General features: G+C 50.4%; 1 protein-coding gene across 1 annotated transcript; it reads right to left on the reverse strand.

Annotated features, from left to right (window-relative positions):
- Window positions 1-282: 282 nt before the first annotated feature.
- On the reverse strand, window positions 283-8,885 carry Rflnb (refilin B). Its single transcript, XM_021178370.2, has 3 exons — window positions 8,537-8,885; window positions 6,095-6,204; window positions 283-3,444 (listed from the first exon to the last, which is right to left on the reverse strand). Exons 1-3 carry the CDS (start codon window positions 8,744-8,746, stop codon window positions 3,114-3,116), a joined length of 651 nt encoding a protein of 216 aa, XP_021034029.1. The 5' UTR covers window positions 8,747-8,885; the 3' UTR covers window positions 283-3,113.
- Window positions 8,886-12,718: the final 3,833 nt, after the last annotated feature.

Here is a 12,718-nt window from a genome sequence, read left to right on the forward strand (position 1 = left end):
CTCCTAGGAAGGAATGCCTCGTAGGAGGTCAAGCACCACCGCACCCCTGGTACATTATGATCTTACTTTAAAAAAATTAATTAAATAAAAGCAGGCCAGGCATGGTGGTGGCAACATACCTTTAATTCTAGCATCTGGGAGACAAAGACAGGAAAATCGATCTTTTTGAGTCTGAGGCTAGCCCAGTCTACAGAGCAAGTTCCAGCCCAGTAAGGACTGCATAGTGAGTCCCTGTTTATTAAAACAACAACAACAACAAAACAAACAAACGCATTCCCAGGCTTTATGTTTGAGATCATTTATTGTTAAACAGAGAAGTCACAAAACAAAAATGAAGTGGGACAGAAGTCAAAAGATAATTTTAAAACTTTTTTTTTTTTGGTGTGTGTCAAATATTTTCTAAGTTTAAAAAGGAGGAAAAGTGTCAAATGACAAGATGCTCGTTGTTTAAATGAAGTCTTTTCTAGGCACTGGAAAGGAAAACCGCCTGTCTCTAGACACCTACATCACCTCCAACAGCCAGAACTTAGGATATGGAGGGAAAAGCTGCACGAGGAACACAGCCATCCTCACCTGCACACTCAGGTGGGTGAGTTTTACAAACCTCCTTCTCCACTTTGCCAACCATCAGGAATCTTCTCTGGGCTGGCGCCACCACTATCAGGGTGCTCCAGGATGCCACGCCCAGCTTCCAGGCCTGCAGCTTTCGAAGCAGGTTTGGAGAATCGGAGAAGATTCAAAACAGCTACACATAGCTGGCTCTAGTAAATAACCTAACGGCATAAAAACCTGCCTTTCCATCTACATCAGACATCCACAGTCATTTGCTTCGACTTACTGATATGCTTCCGCCTCCATCCACACCTAGAATGTTCTGCCTGAACTTAACATGATCCCTCTAAGACAAAAACAAGGAAAGAAAAATTTTTTTTTTTCTTAAGGACACCTTTACAGCTCTGCTGCATACAGACAACATATTCTCCTGACATGCTGGCCATGACATCATTCTGAGCCCAAGCAAGTGTCTCCAAAGGAGCAGAGCAAAGCTTTGGTGATTTTCCTAATTTAGAAATTGTATTTGCAGAAAAGAACTTATATTTGACGCTTCAGTGACACNATGAAGTCAGATAGAAAATCCACTTTTGCCAATAAATGTTTTCCTAAAGCCAAGTAGCATTGGTCGCTCTGAGTTTTACTGAGGAGCTTGGAGGATCCCAGGGTGTCCCCCAACTGCGCTGTACCCTGGCCAACTGGGACCACGACGCCAGCAGCCTCTGTGTCCAGAGGGATGAGTTGAAAAGTGCAACAGACTTTGTCATCTGCAGGGGACACGGACTAGGTGATGTAGCACTAGACAGCGCCAGTCTTTAAAATGAAAGTGATTATCTTTGTACCTGCTTTCCATGATAACCAGTCTCTGCTGTGGATCCGGGGAAGCCCGTGTGCTCTCAATTCTGCTTTCTGAGCAGATGGAAGCTATCACAGAGACCCAGAGATACAAGGGAAGGCAGAGNCTCCAGTAACCCCCTTGACATGATTTGGATGTATTCAAAGTTAACACATACGACTTGTTCTTTCTGATCCTGGAATAAAACTCAGCCTGCCACTTCCTTCACTCCNGCAGTGGGGCCTGGCAGGGGATTCTAAGAAGCAAGGGCTAGGCCTCGGGTAGGGGCAGGGGAGCAGGGGGCAGGTTGGTGCACAGCACCCTCCTGCCCAGCACTGCCCCTGCTGCTGTAGCTGGCTCAGCTGGATTCTGGAAGTAGGCTGGGAAACACCTTTGTGCATACCTGACTNCACAATAGTCACTTCCGAATATTCAGTGGTACAAAAGAAATGTCTCCCATCACCACAGTGGCAAGGTTGTGGAGTCTACGTGTCACTCCCTACTCCTGAATTCATNTTAGCTTAATCTGGGTGGTAAGCAACAGTCTTTTGCTTTTTTGGGTTAAACCCCATTCCTCCCAGTTTCGACACTATCAGAGTCCAAAGAATAAGTCCATCATTTAATCATGAGGATCTGAGTCACATTCAAACCTGCCTCCTCCTGTTGGCATCTGGGCTCAGGCACGGTGGCCCACAGTGGAGACCCTTTCCCTGCAGCCCCCAAAGCATGTTTTTCCAAAGCATTCTTTCAGAATGCCGTTCTTCTAAAAAAGAGCTCTCTGCTGCATTTTGCATAAAAAAAAAGGAAAAGTATTTCAAAACCCCAAAATACCTATGAGCAGAGTTACACAAGCCCGGAGAGACGTTAACCAGACGCCAAGCATGCTCGGGCTGCACCAGAGCCTGGGCCTGAAACCAACCCTCAGGAACCACACGGCTGCGGTGCCTCGGACCAGGCTAGCTGTTTATCCAACCGACAAAAGCGGAAGGCAGAGAGTTTGTTTTAAAGGCATCTCCTTTTGTGTTTTTTTTTTTTGTTTTTGTTTTGTTTTGTTTTTCTCCCCTAATATCACAAAAAAGATTTTTGATAAATCTAAGAGTTTGGGTTAACAGGAAAAACAAATAGAAGCAGAAACAACAACAACAACAACAAAAACTGGCCCAGAACAGATTGAGCACATATGGGCATCACAGTCTACCCAAGTTAACTCTGGCTTCTCCCCCTCCCCGCCCCCAGCAATAAACATATGCATGGCTGAAATTTCTTAACGCACCTTCTGTATTCCAGAGACTTTCCTACTTTGTTCATCAGAAAATGGAGGACATGCTCACCTCGGCCTGCCCAGATATCACTATCCTATCATTGTCCTTTTGTTCTGCCTCTATTTTCTCATCAACTTGAAACTTTGGGGAAACTGCATCAACCAATCACACACACACACATACACACACACACACACATACACACACACACACACACACTTCTTTTTTTTTTTTTTAAACTATCTGGAAAAAATTTTAAGGAAGCCGAGTTTCTCTATTATTATAAGATGCAGTGATTTTTTTTTTTTTAATACATCTTCCCCTGGCTAGGCTTAGAGGTATCTCCAGGTTAGATCCCTCTGGGGCTGGGGTGATGTGCAAGAGCAATGCTACCCAGCTTGTCCAGGGTGGTCTGGGGACCAGGACAGTGTATGAACAGCTGGTCCAACCTCAAGCTAGCTGAGTCAACATTCATCGGCTAGCCCATCGCTGCCCAGGAACTCCGTGGCCTCGAGCTCCACACTGGACAGAAACCTCCTCAGCTTCTTGTGGCAGTTGTAATCCAGAGTGGTGGTGTAGACGGTTTTTGGGTACTTGGGGTAGACGATGGTGGTGCTGAGGAAACGCGCGGGCTTGGGGCGTGGCTCGAAGCGCACTTCCGCCTTATAGTTTCGCCAAGTGCAGTTGGGGATACAGGTGACTGTCTGGCTGCAGGAAGCCACCACCAGACCCAGGGGCATCTGTACATCATCGATGAAGTGCCGCTCAGAGTCGTACTTGACTGAGGAGGTATACCTGTGGGGAGATACGAGCCAGCATGAGGCTGTCCTCTGAGTAAGGAGCATGGGGTCCCAAGTGTGACCTCTCATCTCTCCTGGGGTGCAGACATTGACCTTGGCTGCTTCAGGGAGAAGCAACACAGAGTCTATGGGAGTCCTTTTTGAGAGGCATATATTCCAATCACTTTTGTCACAGAACCTAACTGGATCTTCCCAAAGACTCTGGAAGAAGAAAGCAAGATGCAGAGATGAGGGTCACAGCATCCCTGAGTGATGGACGGGGGTGGGTGGATGGATGGATAGATGGTTGGATGGATTGATAGATGGATGGTTGGATGGATGGATGGACTGACTGATGGAATTGCAGGGCTGGAGATAGAACCCATGCTTTTGAGTGCTAAGTAGGAACTCCAACCCTGAGTTAAACCCCTAGCCCTGAGCTGGGGGCCCAAAAGCAGCACACAGGCTTCCAAAGTTTGCCGTAAACTCAGCATTTCCACAGCAATTGAATTCCATCCCAGTTTACCTAAGCTGGAAGCCTTTAGTCTAATGACTTAACTTGCCTACACTTCAATAAAAGGTTCCTGAAAACAAAGGGCGAAATGTCTACTTGCAGCTGGAGCTGTTGGGGTAATTAAATCACACACAGCACAAAGATATTTCGATCAATGACTGGCTACATATATGACAGTGGTCCCATAAGATGATATTGTCCAGTGACTTTGCAGCTTCTTAATATGCACAATTGCATGTTAACATATTCAAGTGGGTTGGTTACATTTTAACTTTGTTGATGACTTGATACAAGCTAGAGTCATCTGAGAAGAAGGAACTCAACTGAGAAAATGACCCACCCCATCAGTTCAGTTTATAGGCAACCGTGGAGCCTTGTCTTGGTTGGTGATTGATGTGGAAGGGTGCAGCCCACTGTGAGTAGTGCCATCCCTATTGGGTCCCAGGGTGTATAGAAAGCAAACTGAGCAAGCACGGAGGAGCAAGCCAGTAAGCAGCAGTCCTCCGTGGTCCCTGCCTCTAGGCTGCTCTCCTGCCTTGACTTCCCTTCACGATGTGAGTTGGAATAAACTCCCCACAAATTGCTTTTGGTCGTGGTGCATATACAGCCACAGAAACCCAGCAGAGACACTCTGTGGTGACATCCCTGCTCTCTGAATACACCCTCCTAAGTAGAGCTGTGTCAAGGAATGCGGTGGAGTTGGCTGCTGTGTGGGGCTAAGGAGCTTCTCCACCCTCTCTGCTCCATAATGTGCGGAGAAAGAATTCCAGAAGTGCTAAGTGCTGCTTCTAGAAGGTTGGCTATAGCCATGATCTCAGTGCTTGGCCCACTTCAACTATGGTTCGGGAACCTCCCAACTTTGGGAGACCCTGAGACCTGAGCCAATCACTGGAAGCCAGCTACAACCCCAGTGCCGTTTGCATCCCTTAGTTGCTGCATTATCACCATCATCACCGTCATCATCTTATTATTTTGGAGCAAGGTTTTGCAAAGTAGACCAGCCTCGCCTGGAGTTCCCCATGCTCCAGCCTCAGCCTCCCGAGGGCTGGCTGGGACTGTAGGTGCATACACCATTCATGGCTGAGGGGGTTCGTATGTTCTGAAAGCAGCGCAGTGACGACGTGGGCGCATTCGTCTTGCAGCTTCACAGATATCAGCATCTCAACAAGCATTGCCTGAGTGTGAACCAGCTTTGTGTCTTTCTCCCCAGAGACACAAGACTCTGATGGGAGTTAATGTCACAAAGTCATGTCCCAGTTTTGTCAGAAATACAAGCTCCAGGGGAATAAAAGCCTAACCTGCTCACCTCTAAATGGGTGAACCTCCCTCTGCTCCTTATCAAAGGCTCCTTTGTGCTCAAGCAACTGAAACTGCAGCTACAAAATCCCCAGTCACCAAAAGTAGAATTCCTTTCCCTAAAAAGACAGCTCTTTGTGGGAATGACTCCACAGCTCTTTGCCCCTGATAATCCTGGTTGAGATCGTTCCCAGAGGACTTGCCCAGTGACATAACGTGAGACAGGTCATAGCACCTTGACTGGGGGTTGGGGGTAGAGGGATGCGTGACTTCTAGAAAGAATTAATAAATCCAACAGACAGACTCTTTGGCTCCCCGTGGCATGGTATATGACACGCACAAAGAACATGGCAGAGCTTTGTCACAAAATCCCACTTAAAAAGAATGTCCGCAGTAGGTATAATGCCGTACACGCTCAGGAGGCCGAGACAGAAATATCCTAAGCTCCAAGTCAGCCTGAGGTACATAGTGAATGCGAGGCCAGCTAACGAGACACAGCAAGACTCCATCCCAAACTTTAACTGGCTATATAATGGGGTCCCTATATATTTAACTAGTTAGAGTATAAGAAAATAAGTCAAACTATCAGTGGTTTTCTGTGCATTTTCATAATTAACCTTTTCAAAACAATAAGCGATTATACTTGGATTTGTTTTTGTTTTTGTTTTTGTTTTTCGAGACAGGGTTTCTCTGTGTAGCCCTGGCTGTCCTGGCACTCACTTNGTAGACCAGGCTGGCCTCGAACTCAGAAATCCGCCTGCCTCTGCCTCCCGAGTGCTGGGATTAAAGGCGTGCGCCACCACGCCCGGCTGGATTTTTTTTTTTAACATTTTAAGAATAGGGTCAGTATACTCACTTTATTTCCTTTGGTGGCAAGGGGTCAAACTCAACTCCTTCGCCGAAGGACAGGGGACAGAGTCTCGGTGAGCAGATGGCAGCTAGCGAGTGGGTCAGAGATGCTGGGTTCTTCCGGGAGAGAGGAGAGAAGGGATAAAGCTATGAGTGACCCGCCTCGTGGTGACCACAGTCTGGCCCTACAAAGGACAGGGCTGGCCCATGGCATGGGAAGAGCATTAGACAGGGCACCGAAGGTCAGGGTTCAAATCCCAGATCAGTCTAGCGCCCCTGCCTACTTCTCAGTGATGTGCACTCATGTGCACAGTAGGTACTGTCCATCCTAAATGGGCTTTGTGCCCTCTGTAGAGCTGTGTCACACGTCCTATGTCCTTATCTGTGTGCTGGGGGGAAGGGAGTCCCCCTTCCCATCACCGAAGGTTTGAGAAAGGCAGAAGAGGAAGCTGACCTGATGAACACACTATGTCCACATCAGGACTGACGGTAGAGCCCTGTGGCAAGAAAGCCCCACAACTCAGACTTAACTCTTCAGAACCCTCAATTATGCAGAGCCCCTCCCCCCACGCAATTGTCCCAGCAATAGTTAGAGAAAGGCTAAATCCGAATGCCAAGAGACAAAGCTTCCAGGAGTTTTGTTTTTAAGGTAAAGATCCACCTCTGCTTCCCCATCTCCTTTGCCTCTGGGGTTGATAGAGCGGCCACCATCCATGCCAGAGGGTCCCCACAACTGTTAACAGTGGAGGCCAGAGATGCCTTTGCTTCGGGTCGGGCCTCCACTAGCCAGAGAGCTTAGTGTGTGGAATACAGCTTTGACAAATTCAGGCAAATTCAGGTGACCCTCTCTGGTCCCCCTCTGTGCTCCAGTGCAGAGATAAACACAGTGTGGAAGGACCTAGCAGCCCTTTGTACTCTCTGGTTCTCCGAGAGCTGTCATTTTCTTTGCTTAATTTAAGAGCAAGAACTCCATTTGTGCCAGGATGTGGAAGAGACAGTCCCACCCCTAGGACAGAGAAGGAGGCAAATGTTTCTAGGAGGTTGGCTTAGGGATCTTTACTGTGTTACCAGCAGAAGATACAAAAGCATGTCGGGGAGCTGGGGTACCATTCCAGGGCTAGGATGGAGTTTACTGAGACCCTCTTGGGGGAGGGGACAGAGGGAGTGCATGAGGTGAGGCCACAGAGTTCTACAATTCCAAGACATCTTTCTTCTAGATGTCCATACTGGTTTCCCCTGTCCTGCCTCTTTTGTATCCCCATCCCTGCTCCCCAGACAGACATTCCCTGGGTATCCAGGGGTGGGAGAGAGTCAGTGCGCTATTGGGTCAGCAGCAGTGATAAGATAGACCCACACAGAGACACTGAGCCTGGACACCAAGCCACAGGTTCTGGAAGAAGCCTGAGAAAGCTCCCCCAGGAGGCCACATCTCGAGGAAGGGCCACCAGGACTTGAATGGGAAAGGTGAGAGGGTCAAGGTTCATGTCAGGTGCAGGAATCCATGTCAGAAGCACCAGTGAGAGTCTGATCTGTGGTCAGAGCAGGAAAGATGAGAGAGACTGAAAGGCCAAGCTGAAGCAAGTTTCACCTTGGAGTGGAAATAAAAGGTGCTGGTTTTTGCTGGGACAGGGTCAGTAGGTCAAGAAGGCCCCACACCAGCAAAGCTCCATCTTGGTCCTTAAGCATAACACTGCCGCTGACCTCCCCATGGGAGGCACAGTCACAGCCCTCCCTCAGTCTTACTTTGAGCTTCTACTGTAGACAGGATGTGGCCTTTCTGGAGCTGTGCTTTGAATATCATCACCTGAACAGATCCCAAGACAAAACAGACTTGGGAGTTTTTTTTGCAAAGAGTTTAAAGTAAAAGAAGGAAAAGGATTAATACTTTCAAAGCCCTGGCCACCTGGAGGACGCTGATCTCATTAAGTGCAGAACACTGGCTGGGAAAAAAAAGACCTACCAGACCCTGAAGACTCTTGTGTGTGACTACCCCCAAAGGCTGTGGTCCGCCTTGCGCCAAGAGCCCAGAGCACACCCCTCTCCCAGGTCCCGGCAGAGGGGGGCCGCTTTGGGAGCAAAGCCGCGGGGCGTGGGCCCCCCGGGTGGGGAGGGCCCGGGATCCCTGTCCGTGTCCCGGGAGCCCCACCCAGCCCGCCCCAGCAGGAATGTGGTCGAGCCGCAGCCTGGCAGCCTCGGGGGCCGCCACCTCGAAGGGAGGAGACCGCGGCTCGCCTCTCCCGGGGCTCCCGCGCCTCCCAGGCGATGACAATTTTCCAGCCACTGGCTCCAGCTGGCCAAGCTCTCTCGCTACGCTCCCGCCCCGGCTCCCGGCGATGGCCACGCCGTCTCGACGGGCGGGTGGCCGCACCGACAGCGAACGCTGGGGAGTCCCCGGGGAGGGCTGCGGGTGGGCCGGGACTGGGAGAAGTCCGCGCGGGAGGCAACTCACCGGGACTATAGGGGTCACCGCCGCATCTGGCTCCAGCGTCCCTGCGACCGGAGCGCGCTCCCCACCGCCGCCCGCTGTCGCTGCGAGCCCCCAGTGGCTGGGGCTAGGGCTTGGGGGCAGCCCCGAGTCCGGGCTGTCCAGGACGCCGTCGCCTTTTTTCTTCGTGTCCACGAGTTCAGGGACATCCTGCAGGCTCAGCCGGCCCACCATAGCTGCACGTGTGGCGGGACCGGGCACAGCCGCCGCGGTGTTGGAGTGCAAGAGAGGGCCGCACACGGGGGCCGGGGCCGCTGCCCTCCGGGCTGCCCTCCTTGCCCCGCCGCCGGCGCGTTGTCCGGGTGTCGCCGGCGGCCGCGCTCGTTCGAGACCCCGCCCTCCGCCCCGCCCCGAGGGCTGGCCCAGCCGCGGTGACCGCCGAGAGGCCAAGCGCCAGGGGCCGCTGCGCTCCCGCCGCGCGCCGCCCAGCTCGTCCGAGCGCCGATCTTCCCGCGACGGGCCTCCCCTCCCACTTCCCCGGCAGGCCGCGTCGTCCACTGGCAAAGCTGTGAGGCTTCGTCCGGCCCCGCACCCTGTCCCTGCGGTCCACGGCGATCCTTGCCCCATGCACTGTCCCCCGGCCCCTGAGAGGTGCTAATATCTCTAGATCTGGCAGCCCAGAGCCAACGAGTCCCAGTCTGCAGAGGCGGGGGCGGGGGGGGAGCGTGGGGAGAGAGGACGAGCAAACAACTGGAAATTATTAATACTTAATGCGCTTCGTATGGCTCCAGCGGCCTGTTGGCTCAGCAGGGCCTGCTCTGGCTCTCACGTCTGCCCCGGAGGAGAGAGGGCCTACTCCTCCGGACTCCCGGGGGCGTCGATCACTCCCTGGTCCCGGGCACAGCTGAACAGGCTGTGGCCAGTCCAGTCAGGGAAGTTCTGAGGGTGTCACAGGCTTGGATCTCCCAATAAGACCAGCAAACAGAGCAGCTCTCTTAGGGAGTCAAGATTCCCCTTATGGAGGCCACAGTCTATTCACTCACAGGAACTTTCTCCCCCTGTCCCATCAGAGGGAATCTCTTCTACATACAAAACAAAACCTAAACCCAACAACAAACAGACTGTGGTCCTTCCTGATAGGTTTGACAGAGAAGCTCTTCTTCAGTGGGAAGTAATTGAGTTGGGGTGTGCCCAAATTCAACGTCTTTTCTTCCTTCCTTTCCTTCCCTTCCTCTTTCTTTCTTTCTTTCTTTCTTTCTTTCTTTCTTTCTTTCTTTCTTTCTTTCTTTCTTTCTTTCTTTCCTTCCTCTCATGGAGATGTCCCAGGGTCAACACCAAGTGCCACATGTCCCACCAGAAGTCTTCCCTGACTCACCTTCGTGGTCCAATCCACATCTTTGCAAGAACAAAGAACATCTGTCCTGCTTGGGGCAGATTTGTTAAAAAAAATAAATTAAAAAATATATATATATATATATTCAGAGTGACTAGATCTACTAGCAAAGTTCAGTCCTCCTTTCTCTCTACCCATCATTTTCGATACAGAGAGAGAAGGGCTTGCCTTTAATCATGTGGTGGATAGAAGGCAGCTTGCTAGGAACAGAAAGCCAGGATCAGTCCTTCTACAGAGGATACATCCTGTAGGGGGCTGGACTGGGAGGTTGTTCATTCATTCAGGGCTGGTGGGAATAGGTTACAAAAATCCACAGTGTATGGTACTGGACAAGTGTCTAATGCAAGGACAATCTGAGGTGTCACACTTCCCTACCCCTGTTGACCGCAACATCTGTACACCTTGCAGAACTGGACCCCCACATCAGAAGAGAAACCTCTGTGCTTTCTGAGGGTGTGAAAAGTGGACTGGTCAGACTGGGAGAGATGACCAGGAAGGTGGCAGTTGCTCCAAGGAGATGGTAACCTCCTGCTTCACCAGGCCAGAAGAGCTGGAGGTCGGGACAGAGAAAGCACAGAAGCTGGGCCAGGAGGACCATGCCCCATCTCAGTGTGGATTGTTGTGGGGGCAGTTTGGGAGGTGCCTACTTTGGGACTTGCTGACTCCAGATCCACACTGCCACCCTCTGAGCACCATTCTGAGGTCACACTGCCACCACCCTCTGAGCACCACTCTGAATACTGATCTACATTCCGGCAGAAGACCCACGGAGACTTCAAAGCTGCTAGCATGAGCAAGAGAGTATGAAGCTGCCAGACTTTAGAGGCTTCAAGAGAATTCAAGGGGACACGGTTTTGGCACACTTCCTCAGGGCACCAGTAGTCAGAAAGCAGCTGGCCCAGGATATCAGAGAAGCTTTTGAAATCCAGGAGTAGCAGTCATCAACCTAGACACAGGGAGTAGCTAATTTTACAATCTGTCTGAGTTCTGTCTGTCCACCAAAACCAACCTCTCCCAACTCTTTCAGTCACAGACCAAACAGGGCATCCTCCTGCCTCTGCAGAATTACCAAGCAACTCTCAAAGCATGAGCTGAGCATCCCATCAGTCCTCCCTCCCTCCCTCCCTCCCTCCCTTCTTTCCTTATCTGTTTAACACGGATGTATGCAGAAATCAGCAGGGCTTAGAGGAGAATCAAACATAAGACTGTTCATGATGCAGAGGTCAAGGTGGTGAACCTCTGTCCCATTCAGAATCCCCAGAATCACCCATAAATCTCCTGCCAATAATATTATCTGGCTAGGCCTTGTCTGGGATCCCTGGCATTCCTGGTTGGAGAACAGAGGTGCTCTTGGAATGAGAAAGGGCCAAACCAACTGACTCATATGTTCCTAGAAGGGAATTTGCCATGTAACTGTGTGTGTGTGAACTTTGCAGCTCAGATCCTGGAATTGGGCTCTATCTCTGCAGCCTTGAGCTGCAGAGCTAAATGCTAAATGCTAAATGCTAAAATGCTCTGTTGGCACACACCTTTAATCCCAACACCTGGGAGGCAAAGGCAGGCAGATCTCTATGAGTTCAAGGCCAGCCTGGTCTACAGAGCTAGCTCCAGGACAGCCTGGACTACACAGAGAAGCCTGTCTCAAAAACAACATCAACAAAGCTTCTGGCCTGAAATTCTAGACAATTCTCCTGCTTCAGCCTACCACTTCCAAGTACTAGGATTATGGTGTGAACCACTACACCCAGCTTCAAATTGTATACTTCCTAGAGCCTTACTCCACAAATTCTTCACTATCTTACATCTTCTTCCAGATGTTTCCCCCAGGATGTTGCTCAGGATATCCTAATTAAAGCTTGGGGGGAATTCCAGACCCGTCAGGGCTACATACCAAGAACTTGTATTAAAATAAAGTAAAATAAAGCCAGCAGGGGAAAGAAAGAGGCACCTGACTTCCCTGACCCATCCTGGCCCAGTTTTGGAGACAGGCTTTCGATTGAGGGACAGCTGGTTATCTGTAGAAACCAGGAGGTAGGTTAGACAAAACAAGCAAGGTCCAGAGAGACCATGGGGCCTACATAGAGACTGGCCTCATCTAAATGCTGTCCTTTCAGAAAAGGGTCATCACCGCTAGGGGCCTAGATCACAGAGGCACCTTGTCCTCACAGACCTTGGCTTCCAGCCTGTGCTCTCTCCCAGCATCCCTCAGGAACAAAGGCTGCCTGACAACGGATGCCAACCCTGAAGCTTTTGTAAGGTTTGTTTTTCTCTCTTTTCTTTTTGCACTTAGTAAACTGATGCCCAAATGGGAATTAAGTCAGACAAGGGCAAAGCAGGACCCCCTCATGGCTGCTGCTTATTTCTGTGGACTGGCCTGTCTTCAGCAAAGCCAGCCAATGGACTAAAGCCACTCTCGGCTCAGTCTGCTGGCTTTCACCCATGTTTGTGGCACATTGGGGTCTCCAGGCTCCAGGATTCAGGGTTGTTCTCTGTTCAATAATGGGAAAGATTTGCCTCACTGTCTGATCAGATCTCTTCCTTCCTTCATGTATTCATGCCAACAAAATGCTTTAAAAAATAGAACTCAATTCTTTCCTCTAAGTATCTGAAGATTAAAGTCCTTAATTTCAAAGGACATCGGAAGAGATCTGCCGTACTTATTAAAGAGGGAAGGGAAGGTGGCACAGGCCAGCAACATCAGCACTTAGGAGATGGAGACACAGGGATCTCAAATCTGAGAATTAAAGGCCTGACTGGAGAGATGGCTCAGGAGGTAAAAACACTTGCTGTTCTTCCCAAGGTCAAAGTTCAGT

This window comes from Mus caroli, chromosome 11, assembly GCF_900094665.2.
Source record: "Mus caroli chromosome 11, CAROLI_EIJ_v1.1, whole genome shotgun sequence".
NCBI lineage: Eukaryota > Metazoa > Chordata > Mammalia > Rodentia > Muridae > Mus > Mus caroli.